This window comes from Vollenhovia emeryi, unplaced genomic scaffold (assembly GCF_000949405.1).
Source record: "Vollenhovia emeryi isolate VEMERY1.0 unplaced genomic scaffold, V.emery_V1.0 DF939137.1, whole genome shotgun sequence".
NCBI lineage: Eukaryota > Metazoa > Arthropoda > Insecta > Hymenoptera > Formicidae > Vollenhovia > Vollenhovia emeryi.
Window position 1 is genome coordinate 1,042,671 of NW_011967229.1, and position 24,947 is coordinate 1,067,617.

A 24,947-nucleotide genomic window follows, 5' to 3' on the forward strand; every position below is an offset into this window, starting at 1 on the left:
TAGGCCGGCCTACCGCCCAATTCGAGCGCGTGGCGAGATGTGCGCATAGCAATATCGATCGCCGGGCGGTCACATCTTGCCACGCGCTCGAATTGGGCGATAGGCCGGCCTAAGACAACGATTTTTAATAATTAATTACTCGTTAACTATTACGAAAATTGCAAAATGGTACAGGACTTTTCCGTTCATCTCGGTCCGTTCTACCTTCTCAAAAATTTTGTCGGATATGGAAAGACTCACCCTGTAGAAATGTCACGCTGATATAACCTAGCGGTTGAAAGGCGTTCTCACAAAAGGGTAAACTTAAAAAAAAAGGAATCTCTCCCTCTCTGCCCCCTTTCTATTCTTCTTTTTCTCGATATCGTTCTCCCCGTTCCGATGTAAAAAGGACAAAAGTATTGGAAAAGAAATTTCATCCATTTTCTCATAACACGCGCATGTACATTTCTCACCCCGCTTTCGCGGGACGCATTAAGCTAATAGGGCGAGGTGAGATACCGCAATTCGCGGAAAGATATCGGCGTTTTGCGAATCGACACACCGGCAACGAGAGAAACGCCACGCACGAGCCCGTCCGACCGGTTGAATGGCGACCCGGGGGGGGGGGGGACGGGGCGGGGGTGTAATTTAGCCCGGGTCTCCAATTTTGAGACGCGCAGTCACGCCGAAAGCTATCCCTGTATTTATCCGCGACAATCGGACGCGCGGTCCGTTTTCGCGAAACCCCGTTGTCGGGAAATTGAGCTCGCCGAAAAATTATAACTCTCTCGACCGCCGGCCAGAAGTGAGAGGGCGAAGGAAAGCGAGACGGGCAATGCACCCCTGCGCGGCTAGAGACAAAATAGAGAGAACGCGGCCGGCGGTGGTGATCGGGACGAGGGGGTGGAGACAGCGGTCTCTAGTTACTTACTGCGGATCGATTTTGAAGCGGCTACCTCCGCAGGGCCAATCTTCCACTTTCCTCTTCGTGGAATCGATTAGAAAAAAAAAAGAAAATTGCGACGACAACGGAGAAAAAGCCGCGACGCGTTACTGGCACAACCTTTCTCCGACGAGCGGCGAATGGCCGCGGCGCGGCGGGTCGGAGGCCTCCGGAGAGATCGCGGAGAACCACCTCCGCGAGTTCTGTCACAATATTTTTAAGCAATTCCCGCGCTCTCTTAAAGCGCATCCTTTGCCCCCCGCGTCTTTATTATTGCTATTAAAATTGCGCGCCGCGTGTAATCCACGTAAGGATAATGAAAATTACAACAGCGTCGCGTCTTATCGGTCCGCGTTCGGGGATCCTCGCGTACGCTCTCCCGACCGAGGGGAAGAAAAAAAATTTCATGTTGCGAGACCTGTGAAATATACAAGATGTGCGCCAAAGTTTTCGCAACGCGCATCTATTTTTTTTTGCGTTTCTGAGAAAAAGATCAAAATTGCTCAAATATTATTATTTTATCAGCAGAAAAATTAGACGCTTCGCGATCGAAGCTCGCCGAGAGCACGAGACGTCTCCGATTGCGAGCTCTGTCACTTTACGCGGAGAGAATTTTCTCTTAAAATCTATCCTGAAAATCGTGTAATCGTGGGACGACACGGCGTTTCGAATTTTCTGAGAGTCTTTCGAAATTTTATCATGCATTCTACTAGTAATTATTGTATAGTGTACATTTTACTGTAATAGTAGAATGTATGGTAAAATTTCGAAAAATTGTCGTACAGTTCTTCAAAGTGCCGTATTGCCCCGCGATTTTCAGGGTGAAATTTAAGAGAAGCCCCTCTCCGTGTACTGTCACAATTAATTGTTTCCCTTAATACCAGTGTTCGCGACATACGTTATAAAGTGGAAATCGAAGTGGATGTCGAAGGCTCTCGCGACGTCCCGGACGGGCAGGTCCAGGTTCAATTTGGCCCCGAGTGTAGTTTGGCAGCGTCGCAACTGCAGCCGGTGCGGCGGCACGACCGGTTTCCAGGAAGTCCGCCGACAATGCCGAACGCGATCGATCGAAGCCGCGCACTGCTGAAATGTCGTCCGCAAATAGAGCTGTCGGGCGGCATGCATGTTATTTATTGGCGGGTCGAACCGCGAGACGTCGATCGCGACCTTAACCCTAGCAGCAACGAGAAACAACGCGGGACAGATCCAAGTAGATTGGAGTAAATCGAAGAGAGCGTGCGAGCGAGCGAGAGAGAAAGAGAGAGAGAGAGAGAGAGATAGAGCTGGCAGTCGTATCAATCTGCGATTGCGTTCCGTATCGAACGCGAGCTTCTGCGAAACGATTAACTTAATCTGAGGCGGCCCGATATTACATTAGCATTTTTATCGGTACCTTTTATCGACGGTTATTCACTCGCCCTCACATTCGAATGTAGGCTGTGCTTTATCTTGCCGGTTCGATCCGGTATTCCGAATTTAAGAATACCAAATTCCCGCCCAACTCGCCGGAATCTCGGATCGAATTCACCATTTCACCGTGCGCGAACGTGTGAAGCAATTAAACGCCAAGTGTTGAATCCCCGTATAACCTTAATGCGGATGGCGTATAAGCGAGTGGCCGCGGATCGATCGAAGTAAATTGAAACATCGGCAATTTTCCGCCGTGATCGCCGAGCAATTATCCCGGGCGTGCGATTCGCAATAATAAAGGCGCTTTCCGCGACAATAAAAGAAAGGTCTTATCAAACGCGGCGGACCTCGATGGCGGCGGGCTCGATCGATTCTTCCTCTCGCCGCAAAAAGGAAATATTATTTTAATCTTCCTCTCCAACCGGCAGAACTGATGTCTCAATAAATAGCTGCCCGGAGAGCGACGGCGATTGGTCTGTGTCCTTTGGAGAGCTCGCGAGATAGAACTGACCAAGTTGATCTTTTAATCCGCTGGTGCTCCACCCGAAAATCGCTCGAGGAGTGTCGCCCCTGGAGATAATTTTTACGAATTCCACCCACGGCGCAGGTGTCGAAGATTTTTATTAAGTCGCGGGCTCGTGTCTGGGAAATTTCTATTTCCAGATTCTTGCTTTATTAGACTCGGGCTCGCTAGGGTTAACCGAGGGAGGAAACGGCGAGAATTTTTATCGACTCTCACCGAGGGGGATGCTCGAAATTTGAGAGCCGCTGCTTTAACCGATGTCGCGCCGAGCGCACTTCGTTCTTTGTTGCCGCTGCACCGGGCGATAAAAACGAGCGCCCGCCTCTCTTATTGTAATTGCGCTACTTGTGTTTCTCTCCGCTGCTCCACAGAAGAATCGCCCGAAACTTCCGGGAGGGAGGGGTTGCGTCATTAATATTAATCGTGGCGAAGGTAATACCGAGGTTGATTTCACCACCGCTGTAAAAGGAAAGAGGGAGGCTTTTATCTCCGATAACGAAATTGGCGTGACGATCATTTCGAAAATAAAACGGCTCTTTAGCGTCATCATCGTGCAACAAAACACGGGGTTTTAATGTTATTAATATATTAATTCTTCATTACGTATTGAAGTAACAGCGGCGTGCGCGACAGCGATAAACGTTAACGCGATATTCGATAACCGTTGACTGAGTGCTAAGCGCGGTAATGATATATTGCTGCGATATCGAAATGACGACGATACGAATAATGACGATAATTAAATATTTCATAAATATTAAAGTAATACCGATATTACGTTGTATTATTTATTATTATTTATACATCGAATTATTAATGCGCGTATCAATCCAAGCTTCGAAACAATCAACTTAACAGCGGGTAATAAAATACAAAATGTATCGCGAGCGCAGCTCGCCCGAAATCCGCCTTTACAGGCGCGCGAGGTCATTTTGTTCGGGACAATCGTGAACGATGCAACAATACCCCGGCGACGATAATCCCGCGGGATACGCGAACCTGGGATACCAGACGGACGGTAACGATGGCAGGGAGGGGGGGGAGGGGAGTGGACGAGGGATAAATTTTTAGGAGAATCGAAATAATGACGCGACGAGAATCCCTTTTCCCGCCCCCTTTAATCTTCTTCGAATTTAAAGGGCACTCTCGGATCGAGGGTAATCGCGCGGAAGGCAGGGGCGAGGGGTCGAATTAGTATATCGGGGCATGCGAAAGGTTACGGGGAGAACCGGGTGGATCGGGATGGCCAATTTCGTCGGACGCGGGGGCTGGGGGCGGGGGTCGGTCGGTGGTTAAACAAATTGGCCTCGTCGCGGAGATTGAATTCGCGTTGGACTTCCGAACTCGACTCGAATTCTTATTGGCGCGGCGCCGCGGGACGGGGCAAGTTCAAGGATACGGGAATCCGTGGAATACCGGGAACCCCCGCCCCCCCTCTTCCCTAATAACGATCTGCAATCAGGTGCTAAGATCTTTTCAGCCCTTGATATTAACTCTCGCGTTCCCTCAGAGCCGAGATCCCGGGTACTTACCCCGCTCGCTCACGTAGGAACTTCAGCGAGCAACTTGGGCGAGAAAACAAAATAACACGCAAGTGGGGCGTTGAGTGGAGAAATCGTACCAATTTAAAGTTTAAACTTCTTAATTGAGATATACACGTTAAGACATCAGTTTTGATAACTCGGTAGATTCTAGCGTGAGGTCTGTCGACGAAATATTTATTTCGCTCGGTATACGCTTTGCTTATTCATATCACTTATCTCGTATCTCCACTTGTATTCCCCCCAGTTGTTCCCTATTTATGTTTTATTCATTTCCCCATTTATGCTTTATTCACTACGTTTTATCCATTTGTTCATTCTGTGTTTTCCCCTCGATTTTTTCTTTCTTTCGTATTCCTCCTCCGTTTGTTCCACATTCGTTTTCCCGCTTGTTCACCGTTTGTTCTTCGATTATTCTCCGTTTATTCTTCATTTGTTTTCAATTTTGTTCTCCGTTTGTTTTCCACCTTCCTTACGTTTGTTTTCCATTTGTCGTCATTTATTTTACGCTCATTCTTCATTCCTTCCTCATTTGCTATCCATTTGTTTTTTCATTTATTCTCCATTTATTTTCCATTTATTCTTCATTTCATTCCCATTTATTTCACCGCTCGTTTCGCCGTTCTTTCACGAAGCCAAATATGGTTCGTGCGCGGTCAAGGCTCAATACCGTTTTGTCGCGTGATCGATTTTCCGCTCGAAATTTCCTCGAAGTCAACGAATGGATGTCAAGGCGAAACGCAAAGTTTTCCGGGAAAGACTCTGCACGTCAGACTTGGTTCCGAGATAAGGGAGCTGTAGTTATCCAAATAGAAATGCTCACACGCCCACGCTGTGGCGTTCAAGGAACTTGACGTCGTACACAGGCTGCTCAGCGTTCCGCTTCGAAATTAATCATTTTAGAATGATTTCGGGAAAACAAATGACATGCGTGTTCGAGAAGGCGAGAAAAAGAGACCGTACAATTTATTAAATTAATTCCACCGGAGACTGCGAGACCCTCACGAGGTTCGAGCCGACAAATCTCACAGATTTAATACGAGAGAACGAAACGCGCGTTTAATTGTGACAATTGCAAATCGAATATGTCTTCGTAAACTGTCTTCGCGAGGGAGATATCGAACGTTATCCCGCCGGTATCGAGGTATCGGTAACCGGCGGACACTTTACTCCGCTTTACTCGTATCTACGGCATCGTCCTTTTCGATTTCCGGAATCGAGCGGCCGTCGAACTCGCATGAACCCCGACTGACCTCCCACCTTCCGGGCATCGTTTTCCCCGACGTCGCCGGATAACCGGCCGGCGAGACGTCGGCGGTCCGTGCGCCTTTTCCCCGGGAAAATTTTTCCGGAAGAGAACTTTTCCCGGAACTTCGTACGCGCCGACTTGCCCGGCGTCGCTCACGAGCGAGGAATCGCACGCGCGACTGTCGGGCGAAACGAAGAGCGAGACGTAACGACGGAGTAAGAAGGGCAAAGTGGGAACGTGTCGCGGAGCGAATCGAGAGCGAGTTGAGAACGAAGGTGGATATAAGTCGGCGGAGAACGACGAGTAGAGACACTGCCTGTCCCTTCAACTATAGACTCGCGATTCAGAATCGAGGGGAGAAGGTTATAAATCGACTGGTCTCTCTCGCAACGTCGTATCTCGATTTTACACAATTTCCGGTTTTCCTGCTTGAACGCGGGTTCTGGTCTTATAAATGAGCAGAAAACCTGAAATTTACGTCAAATCGAGACACGTCCTCGCGAAAGAGATCAGTCGAAATCTGACTCGTCCCGATTTTGTGTGCAGGGGTTGCGTAAAAATTACCGAGTCGCGAGCGTCGAAAATATGTTTGGTCGCACACCGCGTCCAACGCGATCAAGATTTGGCTAATTAATTTTTACACATATATTTTGTACTTTTATATCTTGACAGCGCGACCGGCAATTAACAAAGCGACGTCTTCTTGCCGTGACGTAGAGAAACCCATCTAACAAGCTGTATCCCCCGGAAGCAATTTTTCTTTCCCTCCGATTATTAACTGCACTTGTTGGTGAAACAGCTCGTGGCCCGCGGAAAGTACTTGACATTTTCCAGGGATTTCTTTTGCGGCCTTTAACGTTGCGCCGGTGACGTTGCATCGGTCTCTTCAACAATTGTGCCTTTGACGCTGACGTGGCGATATAGTCAAAGCTATATCGTTCCCGCGGTGCTCGGCTCTTTCTCGCCGCCGGAAACGGAAAATCCTGAAAAATTTCTGGGTCGTCGCCCCGCATGCGATATTTAGTCGTCGATAAGCTCAGAAACCCGAGTAGAAATGAAATCAGGCATGCCTTATGTATGGTCAGGGCCTGATGGGGAGGAAGTAAGGAATGCCCTAATAAGGAATCCCTGATGCGCCTGATACGGTGCGCCTGATTACCTCATAGGATTTCATGAACGTTAACCTGAATATACTTTCGATGACTATATAATTTAACCAATAAGAATTCTTCGATGTCGCCAGCGATAATTAACAACGTCAGTATTTTCTTGACCGTACCTGGCATTTTTAATAATACAGAAAATTTATTGCGAAAAATATTACCTCAGTCTGGGCTTGAACCTGGACCTCCCTGCACTCTAGGCGGGCGTCAATATACGCGTGGACAACATCTTTGTACTGTTATTGCGACAAATATTATCGTATGCCTCGGTGGTCGAATTGGTGAGACGCCAAGAAAATACTGACGTTATATAATTTAACGCAATTTAAAGATTAGTTTAAAAAATTAAATTTGTTTAATAGGAAGTCTACTGATGCCCTACTATCCCCCTATTAGAAATTGTAAGGCGCAACGAGGTTTTCATAAGGAAAACCTGATCAGGCCATTTTTATTCTCGACGTTACATTTACGGTCAGGGCCCTATCAGGGTTGCCTGATGAGTGCCTGATCAGGCGTTAAGGCATCCTTATTGGGCCCCTACCAGGACCCTACTAAAATTTCTGCTCGGGAAGTACAATGGCCCGGGGACTCCGATCGCGACTCCCCGGGCGGGAACAGTACCAGATATAGGGGTGTATCTTCGGAGAGGTAAGCACCAAGACGCGCACTTATTAATTTTCGGCGAGAAAAATAACGGGGTAGGATTCAGGCTAGGATTCGAATCTGGGACCGCCCGCTTGCCGGGCGAATGCTCTTCCAACTGAGCTATCCAGGCCCACCCAAGATCGGAGATTCGCGCCGCGGTGACTTTCTCCTCCCCCGCCGCCCCGCCCGGTCGAGGCGTTTCCCGAGGCCTAATCGCCTAATCGCGTTCGCGGAATCGGCGAACGCGCCGCGGCCCCGGGCGCGATAAATTCGTGCCCGTCCGCGGCGCAGCGGCCGCCGCTACTTGGTAATAAAGCGATCGATTCCTCGGGACGACGTGGGCCGCGCGTTTCCAGGTATGCCACCCCGCCAGCCGACGACGAGTTCAGAGAAGTCCTTATGGGAAATCGATATACGCCCGGGATTCTTAATACGCAAATGTCGTCTCGGCCCCGAGATATACCGGCCCGGTATCAGTTCTCGACTTCCGTTCTCCCGGCGCAGGGTCCGTGATATTTTCCTTCGTTACTGCGATGGTATCTGCGAGAATTTCACGGAAACGCGAGAAATCGACAGTGTAACTTACCTCGCCGTATTGGCGACGGGGTTAAACGGGGAAACGTTTCAGAATTTCTCGCACTAACGGAAACTAATAAATTTAAAGGGTGTCCCACGGCTGTTTCATCAAGGAACGTAAACAGAAAATTCTTGCTCCTTGCTAACGTTGGAGTATTTAACGCTGTTCCTTTTAATCAAACTTTCGAGTTTTGCCAGAAACCTTTGCGTAGAAGCACAAAACATTTTCGAGGGGTAAATCGCGGAGGTCACTGTGGTGTACAGATTTGCGGCATTACTGGGCATTCCTAGGCATTTTTGGGGCATTAGGCCTTGCATCATAAAGATAAAATAAGATAATAAGATAAAGTAATGCCCAGTAGCTATTGGTGTACGTGATTTTGGTCAGCGGTTTATCCCACGATTGACACCTTCGGCTTCAACATTTAACATCCTCGAGGTTTTAAAATTTCGGAGATGCAATTCCGCTAGCCATTCGAGCAAAGGCCGCAATGGGAAGGGAAGAAGGCAAGGGGGGGGTAACCACTTAATGCAATCATGGGACAGTGTCTCCAAAATCCTTACGAAATCTCCATGTAATCGTTTTGCCTTCATTTTCAAGTTTCTTCACTTGTTGAACATTTTCTCAACTTGTTTTCATTTTCCCCCCAAAAATTACTTCTTTTAGTGAATATCCAAATATTTATCATAGCTCACGCCTACAAGCGCATATTATTTGTTTCATAATAAGACTGAAGTAGTTGCTGTTAGGACAGTGAGCTGATACACCTTTGCGCGCAAATTTAGAACAATAAACAGTAGATACACGTGCATATGAGAACATTATTTGCAATCAGATGAAGTCGTATGAAATCTAGTGAAATCATGTAATCGGTGGGACAACATTTTAGCTAGTGGTTACCCCCTTGGAAAAGGGAGGCGAGGCGATCCCTTTCGACGATCGTTCTGACACAGCGGGAGAGAATCTGAAATCAGAAAACCGTCCTCTCGCGTCAGCTCGCTCCCTTCTCACAATCCCCGCGCCAATTTCTCATTCGCTGCCGATCCGCAGAGACGAACAAATGATGGCCGCTCCCGTTCGCAAGGACGAAGGACTCCGTGCGACCCTGGTGGGGCGTGAGAGGCGAGGCCACCGTCCAGCGTCCATCGGCCTCCCGGAGATCCATCTCGCGACGCGGACGCTCGATCTTCCGCCGGCGAGCGACGGCTTCTCTTTTATTTCCGCGATTAGGCGAGATTAATTCGCGGCGCCTGCGGGTGCTCGCGACCGGCGGGATAAGTCCTTTTATGGATCGCCGGCCGTTCGATCGCGTACTTTTGCTCATTAGTGCGGGAATTTTACGTGACAAATGGCCGTGGCTGGGAGAGGGGGAAGATATAAACGCCGGGTCTTTAATTCTTCTCCACTAAAATATATCTGTCTAATTATTCGAATAATTATTGCCCTTAATAATCCTTATTCGTTCTTTTCGACCCACTTTCGCGGTTTTTGCCATTTCCTCATTAATTTCTTAATTCTCCCCGCGATCAGTACGTTGTTAAATTTTCATTCTTAAACGTTCTTCGCTCTAGGCGCTTTTCTTTTTCATTACGGCCTTTTAATTATTTATTTAATTGAAGAGCTTCCTCACCTTCCGGATCTTTTGCATTTCGACAATCGGAACAGGAGCATTTTTGCCGCCGGGTTTTCTCTTGATCCGATTACCCTCGTTGTTCCGCTGTATTATATACGGCCGGCAAAGAGGTTGATGTTTCCCGAATGCTTGGGCGCTAAGGAAGATTTATGTTTCGCCGTGTATAAACTCGTAACTGGGATGAAGAGGAATTCGGAGACATTTAGTCGATGCGCGGGCGTTAAATATGGAAGCGAACGCGCCTTAATTAGCGTGCAAATCCGCCGAAATCCGCGAGGCGGGATGCGAAATTCATGCCTCGACGGCACGCTCCCGCCCAGCGTCGTTCTCGTTTTCCTTAATGAAAGTAAATCTGAAATGTCGTGGAACTTCAGGCGAACGATCCATTGAACGCTAAAGCGATCGGCGGGGCTACGCGAGCTCTGATATCAAGTGACATTTGAGTCTCCGGAGATGTTCTCCTCTCTCGGTATTAATCTTCATCCGTTTAATTAGTCCCTCAACAATTTCTTCCGGCAATTCCAATTTTGTCTCAAACCAGGTTACGTATCCTCGGGAGAAAGAATCCGCGGATCGATTTTCAAAGTTATCGGCGACCCTTTCATACATTGACGAACGCGCGTGCGAAACGAAAAGTTGATCCCCTTCCGCGAATATTTTCCGCGTGGAACTGATTGTTACCGACTCGATTACTCGGCAGATCTGAGGCTGTTATTTTGTCAAGTTACATCGTTTATTGCTTAATGACCTTCTTGAGTGATATTTCCCGAAGTTATTATATTTGCCCTCGGTCTCGAATACGTTCTTCGCTTCTATGAAAATAATCTTCCCGAGTGATACTTTTCCGAAGCTATTTTCTTTTCCAAGAGGATCTTTCTTTAGATGTGACCGATTTAATTAATTCTCCAATTATTATATATTACTTCCTCCATATTTCTGACTTTTCTTTGGCCCGACAAATTACATTTCTTCTTTGCTCCCCCATTAAAAAGTACTTTAAATATTTCAGGATATTTCTTTTCCAGGATCGTCTTTTCAACAATTAACGCTGATATGACGCGAGTAATTTCATTTTCGTTCTCTAATTACTACTCGCGCTTTCGATATTTCTAACTTTTGACATTTATTATATATTTGACATAATTGATACGCTCGAATAATTAAATAACATAGTGCTCCCCTAATTGTTTCCTGCTAAAAATTAACCGTGGACGATTTAATTAATTCTGAGCCACTTCTGACATTTTCTGTCATTAATATGTTTAATAATTAATCAATGGTAAAGATATTTCTCTCCGGATTATTATCTCTTCGGAAGTAACGGTGGGCGATTTAATTAATTTCTCAATTATGTATTTCGACATTTCCCCTCGTCGGCGAGAATTATTTAATATTAAAGACATTTCTTTCCGGGTTACTCGTCCCTTTCAGAGCCACGACCTATTCAATTAATTGGCCAATTTAGCTCCCGGTATTTCGACGAATCACATTTTTCTTTATTCCTAGAAAGAATCAATCCACCCCGCGCCTCCCTTCCGGTCGACTCGTGACCCATGACTGATTGAATTAACTCGTCAATTATCTCCCATTCGCGGGAGAAGGGTCTATTCTGAAAATTATTCACGACCGTGCGCTCTCGAGACTCAACTTGAACCGTGTGCGAATAGCCGCCGAACGGCTCGCTTCGGGATGCCGTTTGATTTTGGCGCGGCGTCCGACAGGCTCGATGGTTAATTCATGTAATCCGCAATTTGCGATTTTGCGTTCCGCTGCGCCGCCAAAACACGTTCGGCCGGGCTAATGAGCTACGTTTACGCGAGTCATCTCGGCGACGGGGATCTGTGAATTATACGGCGGGCGTATAATCGCCGCGCGAAATCTACTTGACTCCCATTAAAACGCTCTCGCGCTTTGTGGATTTTTAAACGCGAAATTTCATTGCGACTCTCGAATTCATCGAGCCGATAAAAGTTGAAAGCCGATTTCGGCAAAACGTGTCTGATCAGCGCACTCGATGTGCAGGTACGTTAGCGCGATTTATTTGGCGAATCTCCACTGTTATTCGCCCAGCTCGGCGCGTAATTGCAAATCGCGAAATGTAAATGAGGTAAGGTCTGTTTTGTGTCCCGTGACACACACAAAAAAGTGGACTTCGCGCCGGCTCGGTGTAAATAAATATCTGAACGCAGCGGCCCACTTTGGTTTGTCGGTTTTTTTTTCGAGGGGAGAGGACAAAGGATAACAGCCAATTATTGTAACAATGAACCAGCCGGCGAAAAAGACAGGTATCCCATTTCGCGAGTACGATCAAACGGATAGAGGCCATTTCGTCGACGCGATTTTTACGCGACGAGAATAACGAGCAATTATTTCGCGAAGGACGCGCCTCGCCGGAATTCCGCGAATTTCTAATAGAAACTTTTTGTTACGCTACAGCACCGACGCAAATTGTATTCTCGTTACTTTGGTAATTGAAACGAGACGTCGATATTTAATAGATTTACTTTGGAAGCTAATTGCAAGATGAAATATAAGCGCGTGTAATAATTGAGGGAAACGGAACGGGCGCAGATACACTTGCATTATTAGTCGCAATTTCAATCATTAATATTTTAAGTACAACAAAGTGTCGTGTAAATTGATAACAGGAACGAATTGAATTTATTATACTGATAAAATATCTTAATCCAAAAAAGATTACTTTACTCACGAAAATTATTCATTAGGTGGTTCCTAATAGCTTATTAACTTAAATTTGAAAAATAATAAATTAATTAAAATATGCATTGCTTTAATTTAAGTATTTATTAAATATCAAAGAATAGATAATTTTTAATTAAAAAAAATTATTTTAATTCTATAAAATGTTTACTAAGATGTAATTTTCACAGCGAAGAAAATTGGATTTCTTTATTTAACAAAAACAATTATTTCATTTAATAAATAGTGTTCTATATCCCATGAAATCTTTGTTTGAATGTAGAACATGTAATTATTTAAATTAATTTACTTAATATAATACATAGTTTTACTTGAAAATTTTATTTAAACAGAGTAAATGTTTACTTAAGTAAAAACAATTTTAAATAAATCTATTTAATTAGTTTAAACAAATTTTTTCAGTGTATTAAAGCCCTCTTCTTCCACTCCTCAAAAACAATGTTCTTTGGATTGTGAAGTTAATTGGCGTCGCATAGGAATTTCCGATACCGTTACATTTATTTAAGTGAATTTTTCATTCGTATCGTTATTCGATTAGGCCAGCGTCTGCTTTCGCCGCTATTTATTTAGGTCCCATTAGTGTTCTTTATTCATACTGTTCATTATTATCTTAATTAAATTTTATGTCACGGCGTGCCTATTTGTTATCGATAATGTATTATATTATTAATTAATTCGTCAAAATGGATGCAAAATGCGAGAGACGAGCCAGCAATTATTTAACAAATATGCCAGACAAATTTATCGAAATAAAATTGGCGTTAATTACGCGAGTCGACCGTGTGTTTCGCGTTATTAAGGACAGCCAGTGATCCCTGAACATTTTCAGAATGCATGCTCCATACTGGAAATGGGGTTTAACGACCGAGTATAATTCGCGATCCGATAACAGCACGCCACACACTCGAGCACAATAATAATTAAACGATCATTTTTGCAAATCGCTCGCTGCAAATTATAACCGAGCACTTCAGCGGTTCTCATATTTTTGGAAACACTTGTGTCTCGCAATTAGATTCTCCTTCCGTTCCAGTTTCATCGGGGGGGGGGGGGGGGAGTTCGCCTATTTGCGAAGATTCACCTGGCGTCTTCAGCCAAGTGAGACAATTTTAGGAATCTAGAGCGTTAGATTTCAAGCTGTAAGGTAGCCACAATTTAAATAATTCATTCGCGGTCCAATCCACTTCTAGATCTAAATTGGAGTTCGCGAATTGAACTTCTCCGGGTGCATTAATTGCAATTTATTTGTCCCGTAGTGTTTTTACGGTCCTGAATCTCGGTTCGCCCCTTTTAATTTTAAAACTTTCGTATCGCGAGATTTTTTGCTCGCCCCGGTACGTCCCGTCGGAACTCGAGAATCTTGTCCCTTTCATATCCCGACCGTCTTTCGATCCTCGCGTTACCGGAATCTCCCGCGAGTCCTGAACTTTCGTGTCCTCGGATCCTCGAATGTTTCGGTGTCTTTATTAGTCTTCGGAAGTTCCGTTACGCGGCACCGGAATCCTCGTTAGAATCCGAACCAGTTCGGAATTATCTTGGCGAAAAGGGACGAGCGGCCGCGCCAGGAAGGGGCGGGGCGGGGAGGGGGAAGCGCTCTTTATTAAAAATTCTTATTCAAAGTACGCCCGTAACACTAGCCCGTAAAAGAAATCCTGTCGATGCAGGGGGAGCTTTAATAAAGGAATCTTTAATGGTGACGGCGAAATTGCCGATAGTCCTGTCGCTCCTTCGGTAACGGGGATGAGTCGTTCAGCTTATTAAAAATCTTTTATTTACGACACTTTTATTTGCGACAATGGAAAGACCACCGCCTGTGAAAATTTCATGAGTACGACGGCGGCCGAGGACTTGCCATACGCGAGAATCTACCGCCAAGAGGACACGTTTGTTAAGGACAGACTTGCTAATCGATGACTGTAGGGGAACGTGGTGAGAAAAATAATGCTTGAGTAGGGACACGAGGATTCAAGATCGCAAAATTTTATTAAGCTCCAAGACGTAATATCCGCGATTCGAGATACGAGAGAAGTTTAGGAACTCAATCTAGTAACCCAGAAGGAGAGTCCAAGGATTTAAGGCAGATGTAACAGTAGACATAACAACGTGTGCTCGGAAAAGTAATCTAAGTCGCACGGAGTCGAAGGTTGAAAAATGTGCAAAATTTGCGATTTCAATGCCTGAAATTTAGCCTCTGGGATACAGACTGCAGTAACAAAAATCGCACGAACGTGCGATTGTTCCTGGAGGCAAAAATTCAAGAAAGCAAGAGGACATCGTACAACAGGAAATTAATGCCCGGGCGGCAGGACGGAGAGTAAAATCACCGGTTACGAAATCGAAGGGAATCAGGGAAGAAAAAAAATCCCCTTTCCGTGCGAACCACCTCGCGGAGGAGGCGAGGGCGGAGAGAGTTTCGGACGACTCGGAATCGACGTCACGCGATGTCTCTTTGATCTGCCGGCAAAACGAAAGTGGATTTACGTAGTGCCCTAGAAATTGATTTACGTGGAGAGGCTTTCTTTCCTCCTCGCGGGAACGTCGTCGAATCCTTGATCCGACGGACGAGAGGCTGTCGCTCGTAACGGGATCGCTCAACGAGGAGGGCGGGCGCGGAATTAGAAAATTGCGATAAAAATACAGTCCCCGCGGAAGGGAGAAAAAATTGGAGCCGAAGCTTGTTCGGGCTCGCCGGAAAGTGGGACGAGAGCAATGAAGCTGCAAAATTAATTGCTTTTACAAGACATCGGCGTAGCGATAAGAGTATAATAACGTGATTATCGCGAAGGTATTATTGTTATTAATATATTCCAATTACATATTATGCTATTATTATTACATACTCCAGTATTAATGTGTGTAAATCATTATTATACTTCAGCGTTGCATTTATTATCGCTATTATTGAGCTATTCTCTAATAATGAGTATTTTACGTTGCTATTACTATTAACGATATTATTGGTGCGGTGGCACACAATGGGAAGGCAGTGCAATAGCAACGACAAATTAACCAAGTCATTGCGACGGCGGCGGCGGCGTAGTCGACGATTTATTTTCGCGCACGGTTCAATGCTCCTGATTCTTCCCTACTTCGAGTGTTTGTCGAGGAGCGCTCGTTCTCTCGACTTTTATCTTTACGGCGGAACGAATGCTCTCAAGAACAGCCATCGATATTCCCGTCCCGGAAATATCGGGCTTGTTCTTGAGTGCGACGTGTTTCAGGACGATCGGGCCGCCCCTTTCCTCGCGATAAATTACCGCTTCCTGAAAAATATCCCGCCCGCTGCCTCTTTTTCTCGTCAATTTTCAAATTTCTCACTCGATAGATGCGTCCCCTCATCGCGCGTCCCAAGAAATCGCCGAAAGTATTATCGTCTCGACAAAAAAGTTGCACCTCGGATGAAAACGTTGTTTTCTGACGGACCGAGGAAAGAAGAAGACGAAGTGAAATAAAAGACGAAGCTTCGCATCCAGAAATGCTTCCAGCTCTGAATTTTCTCCCTTTAATATTTTTCGCGATGTAAATTCACCATTGCTCGTCACTTATCGGCGAAGGAAGGTGAAACCACGCTCCCTTTAAAAGAGAAAACGATAATTTTGTAAAATTCTCAACGCTCTCCTTGGCCTTTGAGAGCACACGTTTGCACACACTTATCTTTATAAAATCAATTCCTAAAATAGTGAGCTAACTAAGCGAGGCCCAGCGTGTCGCATCTCTCAACACCCTCTTAACACCGTTGCCCATTTATTTTCAACACATAACCCAGAAAGACAAGCGACGGAAATCTCCCGCTCGTAACCATAATACGTTTGCGTTTCTTCTGTCTCAGGTACAAGGATAACAGGGCTTACCCTTGGCCGGGTGGCGAGAGCCACTTTATCCTGTATCCCGAGAGCGCGAATCAAACGATCTACACGCAGGAGATGAGAGCCTCGGATGCGGGACGGTACTCGTGCCAGGCACGTAACGACACAACCACTTTGGAGGGCGACATCACTCTCTCTGTACTCGGTAAGTAGGATATCCTAGGATAAACCTGATGGGATTCATCCATCAGCCTATATTAGAAGCTCAAAGGAGATCCTTAGCGTACCTCCATTCGACATTTAATAGAAATGCGTCACGTAGAACGAGAACAAGATAACGATGAATAGGAAGATCGAGATCAAAGGAGCCATTCGCGGAGAGTGATTGAAATATTATAATGCACGGAGGGTCCCTCTGCTATCGCTCTATAGTTTGCATACGCAATAGCAGCCGAATATCTTAATTAAAAATCGTGAATTTCTACCACGTTTATCTAATCGACGTGATAAATAATCGCCACAATTGGATTCATATAATTGGGTCGCGGCGTAAACTTTCCTTTCATTTATTTTGCTACATATTTAGCGTTCATAAAACTTTTATATTATTCAAACGATTAAATTAAATAGACAAGACATACATTTAATTAAACGGAACAATATGTCTAGAGGATTAATTTGTTTTAGTTTGTTTGGGAAAAAAAGTGTGTCTTTCTAAAATTTCTTTCCACGTGCACCGTCGAGTTTCGAGAGATGTTCCGCGATTACATTTACAACGAGAGAAGTAATCGGATTTTTTTAAACGTTCGCAATAACAACAACCGAAAGAGGAATGCATCAATCGGAAAACTGCGCGCGTTCGATTTGATCCGCTGTCGCTGCGATCGGGGAAAAAAAAGAGCACAAAATTCGGATGATCACACGAAGATCCGCCTTTGACGCTCCCATTCAAAATAAAAGGGGGAAGCGCGCGGGGGCGGGTACTGCCCGACCAGGGACGAGTTGTTGCAAAAAGCGTTGCAAAACGTCAATCGCTATCGCCGACAAAACGATACTCGCTTTCGATATCCGCGTCAAAGAGCCTCGTCATCATGATACTGTCATGTCGAGATCCCGCCGGGATACAATATCGGCTCGTATCGGGAGAGGAGGCCCCCCTGCGATTCTTTCCGGATCTTTTTCAGCGCCCGGAAACCTTTGTTATTCCGGACAAATCTTTCTTACCGATGTCTTACACGATACGTATTTCTCGTCGCACAATACGAATTCGGATAAAAGGTCTAAATCAGGGTATCGAGATCTAAATGGAGGCTGGACGTTGAGTTTATTTTCTAAGCAACGTGTAATCGCCCGTATTTGTTCTTTATTTTTGTTCATTTTTCAATCTTCGGGGTATAAAGAAAACGTATGGATCGGTACGAGCGATGGATTTGAGATATTAAAGATAACGCGAGATAGCACGAAATACTGGGAAGTAAATTATCAAAAATGATCTGTTTGCTTTTTCCAAGTAAAAATATGCCGTAGCTCTTCTTATCGGCGGTGGATCGATAATCGCGCCTTCCGAAAGTCATCGTCGTAGCGCCGATCCTCTCGCGATAACGCGAGATTACGCAGCCGATGTTCATCGAAACGCCCGCGAACGCCCCGACTCGAAATTTCAATTAAATCCCCCTGTCGGATCTGATCAGTTCCGGCCAGTCAGTCGCTTTTCCGGCGTGTGTTTTCGGTCCGGCAGGCGGAGCGGGGGAAAACCCTTTAAAAGTGTTGTATTATCGAGCCACCTCGATTTTCATGATATCGGAACAGCGTTTCCCGGCTGGAGACTCGTATTTCGGGTGGTAGCCGTGAAATTTTTGGCAAATTCGGGGGACGGGGAGACATTCACCAAGTACACATTTATTAAAGTGATCAAGTGTTGATGAATATTACAACGTCCGCTAATTTGCTTCTTAATTGTCCTTGATGTTCACAGTATTCATGAATTCTGTTAAATACTCGCATGCACCATAAAGTTCAAGATATGGGAAATATAAATTTTACTGATTAAAATTAAAAATTCTCACGTTGCCCCGCAATCTGTCTCTCTTCGTACCTTTGCGATGAATTTAAATATGAAACATTTAGACATTAACATCCTGTCACGGCTCTTAGTACTTTATTCCTTCGAATTTGTGACTATCACATTTGAGCCATGCGAATCTTATTAATTTGTTAATTTAATTACATCTACAAATTTATGTATCGCTAAAGTATGAGATGAATCTATATATTTTTCGGAGATTTTAAATTTTTGATTTCTTTATGAAAAATGATTTTTATAAACGTGGAAGTAGGTGAGCGAGAAATCCAGGATTGCCCCCCGACTTTGCTGCTGCAAGACAAAGTTAAGTTTCGTCGGATAATGCAATCGCGGAAAATCGTCGCGGTGGCATGTTGGAATTCAGTTGGAAAACGTCGTTTTTGGAATATTTCGCCGGGGCGTCTTTTCGCGGACGACGAGGGCGAATTATCGAGTTAATATTCATCGGAGAAGCGACCGCGCTTCCGGCCGTCTAACGGCTCCTAAACCCCTCGATTTAGCACGCATTCGTGCACCGTCGCCGCCGTTCTTCCTCGTCCTGTCTGTCGATATAACCAACTTCCAGCTCGCCCAGCAATTTGCCGGAAGTCGTCCGAGAGAATTCCGAACCGGTGAAGTTTAACCCTTTGTGCACACGTTAAAGTTCGCCGCTCAATTCTTTATCTCTTCACTCTGTTCGCCGTCGAAATTTTTTTTTAATCTCAAAAATGATCTCACAGATTAGAAAAAGCAGAAGTTCGAAGCGCATGACGTTCAAGTATTTTCTAGTTTAAGTAATTTATCGCATATATTCAGTCGATACTTTTGTGAAATTGCATATTTTCGAAATATTTGCCTGTTAAGATTAAAAAGACTCGCCCTGTATATCTTCTTATAATTGCTGCTAATTAAAAAAAAATCACGCAAGTACCGTTATAAGTTTTTTTCCGTTTTATATCGATTCTGTAAATCTTGTATATTTGCATTGGCTTTGTACATTTGTCTCGGACGTATTTTGCGTAAGACGAAGAGAGAGATCGTGTAACGCGAGCACAAAGTCGTCGGTGAAAAATCGATTCACTGAAGAATTGGATAGATTTAACAGTTTTAACGTAAGATGATCCGTTCCATATTTTAATTCAGAGAATTATATATCTTTGTATATCGCTGCTAATTAAAAAAATCACGCATATACCGTTATAAGTTTTTTTTCCGTTTTATATCGATTCTGTGAATCTTGTATATTTGTATTTGCTTTGTACATTTGTCTCGGACGGACTTTTTCGCAAAATGAAGAGAGAGAGAGAGAGAGAGAGATCGTGTAACGCGAGCACAAGGATAATCGAGAGTATAAGACGCTTTTTCTCGCGTGCCTCGGGGACGGATTAATGAATAAATTCCTTACACAAGCTGAGAAAGCAATCGCTTCGCAGAAAATTGCCAGCCAGGAAAATTGGTACGACCCGAACCCTCTCTCTCTCTCTCTCTCTCTCTCTCTCTTTCTCTATCTTTATCTTGTGCATTACGCGATCAAGCTAGGTGCGTAGGTAGAAGATTCTGCGAACGGCCAATCGAATCTCCTTCGTGGAAGAGTTCGCTCGTCGCGGTATGCAACGCTCCGCATCTGTTCGCCGATGACGCGCCGCAGATGCGCCGCAGTTTGACTTTCGGGAGAGCGAATTATCCCCGTGGAGGTCCACAATTGCGAGAGGGAATCGCGGATATTCTTTACGATCGCCAATCTCTTTGCGCTCTCCCGAGAAATTGAAGGTCAGCTTTCAACCTTGTCTTCATCTCGTAAAGAGATTTCCTTGGCGCGCAAAATGTTTGACAATTTTTAACGTACCCTAGGAAGATGTGGTTTTATCATTTCTACTTTATTTCCCCATTATATTCAATACAAATTTACTTATTGCCAAAATTTGTGACAGATTGCAAATAACTCTGGGAGTTAATGAAAAAAATTTAATACATATATTATCTGCGTAGAAAAGTAAGATCGGATTAAATAGAATGATTGCACGAGGACTAGGAAAGACATTCGTGTGCACTTTTTAAAGAACGCCATTCCTTTATTCGGAATGGATTTCGTTCGGTGTGGTTTTTTTTTATAGCGGCCAATCGATGAATCATTCGTTAGCGAGGCGTCGACGGAACGTTAACAATTGTCTTAATCGCGCCTCGCGTTGGCTTATCAGCCGGTTCTTGGGACAGCAAGCGGAGCGTATCAGGGTTATCATTGTAGCGACTATTTTGTCTGGCCCGTTTCACGAGGTGGGTGCCGTTAAAGGCGTCGTTAAGTATACGGGAACGCGTTCGGGGAAACTTTAATCGGGGTTCCTCGAAACAAAGGCAGTGCCGCGTGGCTTGACGTGTTCGTGCTCCGACCGCATCAGCGGGCGTAAGTGCAACGGATTACTGTCGCCTCGACGCGTCGTCCCTCATTGCGAAAGCGGCGCTCGCGATTGCACGGCACTTGAACGAGTTTTCCGATTCACTTTCCATCAACGGGATTTTTAAATTGCGCGGACATTTCGGTATTCAGGGCTTTCCTAATCCCGCGGGAAAGTTTGATAAATTTTTAACGGAACGTCAAATATTTGTCTCGATTATTAAATAGCTTAATACTTTAATCTTTGTGCATTCAAATTTAATGGGCTCTTAGGAATTTCTAATCTCACGTAAAAGGCAACATTACTTGGGGCCCAGTTTCACCAACGTTGTTTAACTTTAAGCTTGTCTTAATTCGTTCTTTGTCTCTTTCTAACTGTTACTTTAGAGAGAGACACACGTGAATTAAACCTACAATAGGATTAAAGTTAAGCGACGTTTGGTGAAACCGGGCCTTATACTTTGAACGCGATTTTGTCTTTTCATAGTTTTGGAATACACGTGTACAGTCTGTTCATCAATGTCTGCGCCTCGGTTTTACTAGGATTCACATTTTCATAATCTTTTTTCCCGTTTGTACATCGATGAGTTTCAGGCTGCAGTTGGCACAGCTTCTATAGAAGTCTGTGGTTGCACATACAGTCTGAAACTCGGTGATTTGCTCTCTAAACGTCAATCAGTGGATTATCACTGAAAACAGTGAATATAGTCACTGATTTACTGCAATTTTCAGTAGTATATTTATAACTGCAAATCAGTGACTATTTACTGTTTTCGATAATTCACCGACTGACTTTTGGAGAGTGTATAGATGAGAAAAATGCAACGGGGTAACCACTAGCTAAAATGTTGTCCCACCGATTACTCATTACACGATTTTATTTGATTTCATACGATTTCATCTGATTACAAATAATCTCATCTAATTACAAATCGTTTTCTTATATGGACGTTTAAAAATATGTAACGTTGTTAAAACTCAAGGAGCTGTTAGATTTCCTCAAAATATATACTTCTTATTTTACTAAGAAGTATTTGCTAATTAATATTAATAAATAATATTAGTAAAAACAACTTTTATCCGCAACATTTTTGATTTGCCTAATACTTTTTGAGATATTCAAGAGAAAATTTCTTACTTCTTCAATGTTTAGCTTATGGATATCTCGATAAAAGTAGTACAAGACTTTTTTTACTTGATTTGGTCTCAGGAATATGCTATTGCAATAACGCTCCAATTATTGAAAATTTTTGTATATTGTGAAAGAAGTGAATTTTTTAAAAATTAAAACAAGCTGGGAAAATGTTCAAATTTAATGTTTATTGTCTAACAAGTGAAGAAACTTGAAAATTAAGACAAAATGATTACACGGGGATTTCGTAATGATTTCAGAGACACTGTGCCATTACATCAAGTGGTTCCCCCCTTGGAAAAATAATGATAAAAATACGGGTCCAGGCATTAATGAATACGACCGTACGCGATTGAAAATCTTCATCTGCCGTGTATTTGCCGTAAAACAAAACAAGAAAAATTGTCCATAGAAGTGCGAGGTGTCGCGGATTTCTATCGAAGTGATACGTTAATTCGTAATCCACATCCGTTTGATTAAATACGCTTATAAAATTATAGCTTAAGCTCGACGTGTTTGACAGTGACTGCCGAATAATTCGCGAAAAGCTGTCCGGCTCGCTTTTATCACCGCGCATTATCGTCGCGTGCGCGACAACTAATTTTCGCCGGGGCGTTTCATTGATCAACATACGCGGGCGTGTGCACGGCGAATCAAATTGTCGCAATTTCAACGGCGCGCGGACAGTTTTTGCTCGCCCGGGCGCCGCGTGACAAATGCAAAACAGCGTCGACAGAGATCGACGGTGCAATTTTTCGCCCCAAGTATTTACGCGGTGCATTCCGACTCCGCGCGTATAAATCCACGTTCTCGCCTGCCCACGCGCCCGTTGGCAGTTATTATTCGGCGAAACAGAGAGACCGTGTCCGCCGATCGTGTCCCTGACGACGGCGAATTCGATTTTCGCCAAATTGCGATTCGCCGCGGGCGAAACGTTGTTGCCAATCGCCGCCTGGCTCCCTTTGTCGCCGCCGAGATCGATCCCCCCGTCGTTACAAAGGCGGTCCAGACGCGCACAGCATCCGAAGAGCCCGGGACCGCGGGAGCCCGAATCCGCGGCGCCGCGAGATTCTCGCGTTCCGCCGACGGAGGCGTACGGCGAAAAGTCGCGCGTTTCGCGCGATACGTACTTGACATCTTTGTCTTATCAGACAAAACGAAACGTTCAGACCGCGGTAATACTCTTCGATACGTCGCTCTTGAAACGGCGCTTTAATATTAATGTATTGCTCTTGCTGCTCGAATCGGTAGAGCTTTATTGTTATTGTACGAATCTCTGAAAGATTTCACACACATTTTACGCAGGAATGTTCAGAATGCTTAGAGAGGACAATGTGGCTGAAGCAGGCATCCTAGATCGCCGGTTCCGTAACTTCGCCGAGAGGCTTTATGCGGCGCGGAATTCCCAGCCTTAATTCTTTTGCTACCAAAACCTTCCCGGAGTTCTCCTCCCTTTCTCTCTCTCTCCCTTTTGCTCGAAAATATTACGAAGAGTGAATCGACTCCGGGACGCGGCGCGAGCGCGGTGCGTGCAGCAATCTGGTGGGTGGCGAGCGCAATTGCGGGGTCCGCGAGAGATGGATTCATGAATTACGGGCGCTGAGCTACGCGCGGTAAATTACAGCGCCGGGGAATTGGGTCGATTTAATCCCCGCGTTTTGCGCGCGAGGTGCGCGTAGGTAGGTGGATAGATGATGTTCCGCGAATCCGCGATCAATTCCCTTCGTGGAAGCGCATCGCGTATCATAAATGCCGCGGCCGGCGACGGCACTTATTATCCGGGCGCACCGGTGCATCCAGCGAGACGGAGGACGAGGGCGACCGGACTCGGAGTTTTCCTTTCGCTAACTTGAAACGTATATCGCGTCCCACATACGCGCGTTACATTTTAGAAAACTGTTCAAATGTCAAATGCATGTGTTCTATCTTATATATTATTGAAAATTTACATACACAAAAGTTTTCGATAATTGGAGCACTTATTGCAACAGCGTATTCCTGAGACCACATCAAGTAAAAAGGGTCCTGTACTACTTTCCCCGCCCGACAAACAGTTATCGAGATATCATAAGCTAAAATTGAAAAAATTTTTTATTGTCATATGCCTCGGTGGTCGAATTGGTGAGACGCTCGCCTAGAGTGTAGGGAGGTCCAGGCTCAAACCCTGGCTGAGGTAATATTTTTTGCAACAAATTTTCTGTATTATTGAAAGATGCTAGAGGTATGGTAAAAAAATACTGACGTTATTAAAATTGAAAAAGTTATCAATTTTTTCTTGAACATCTCAAAAAGTATCAGGCAAATAAAAAATATTTCAGACAAAAGTTGTTTATATTAATTAGTACAATGAGATAGTGTAATAAACAATAGGGGTGCCCATTTAAAATTTTAAAGTTATCCCCTGCCCCACCTCCATAGGGGACGGTGGGCGGCTAACTTTTGCGGGATGAAATTGCCGCCTCGAAAATATTGAGAGTTTATTCGGAACATTTTTTCGTACAATGCTTATTTTTCCAGATATTTTGCAGTCTCAAGTTAAAAGCTCACCCTGTATAGAGGAAAGTTCCCTATTACGAGATAGTGGAGTTTCTGCTAAATTAATAGGCATCGTCTGTTGGTTCCACCATGAATTTATTGCCCTTGGGGTGAAATCTGTTTGGTGGAAAATTGATTGTTAGATCGTGTAATCGTTGCGAAAAAAGATTTGTGATTGAATTTGGACGTTGAAAACCTGCTATTTCGTATTAGACTTGTATTTCATAATAGAGAACTTGCCTCTATATTTATTACATATTATGTATCAATGTATGTTACATTAATATAATTAGTTACTGCATTATTTTTATAAACATTTTATTTCGATGTAGCGATATAATAAAATTATCGGAGATACGTTTATGAAATTAATAAATGGACGCGACGAGAAAGTTAGCGTAATATAATCACTAGCGTTTTAGAATTGCGTACAGTACAAAATAAAAAGTCTTGTGTTTTTTATTGCGCTATCAAAACATTGCGAATCTTTTTTAATTTGCTACAGGTAAATGTTTTAAAAGCTTTCGTAACAAAAGAATGAAAAACACGTAATATTTTCGAATAGCTATTGTTTCACTTAAAAACACATAATATTTTCGAACGACTATTGTTTCACTTATATGTGATATTTCAGAA

At 44.3% G+C, this 24,947-nt stretch overlaps 1 protein-coding gene across 1 annotated transcript in view; it reads left to right on the top strand.

Annotated features, from left to right (window-relative positions):
* LOC105567535 (interleukin-1 receptor accessory protein-like 1) overlaps positions 1–24,947 on the top strand; it is a 94,836-nt gene that overhangs the window by 6,109 nt on the left and 63,780 nt on the right. Inside the window, exons 2-3 of the mRNA XM_012022468.1 lie at positions 1,830–2,142; positions 16,214–16,395. Coding sequence (XP_011877858.1) covers positions 1,830–2,142; positions 16,214–16,395 — 495 coding nt within the window. The remainder of the gene's footprint in view (positions 1–1,829; positions 2,143–16,213; positions 16,396–24,947) is intronic.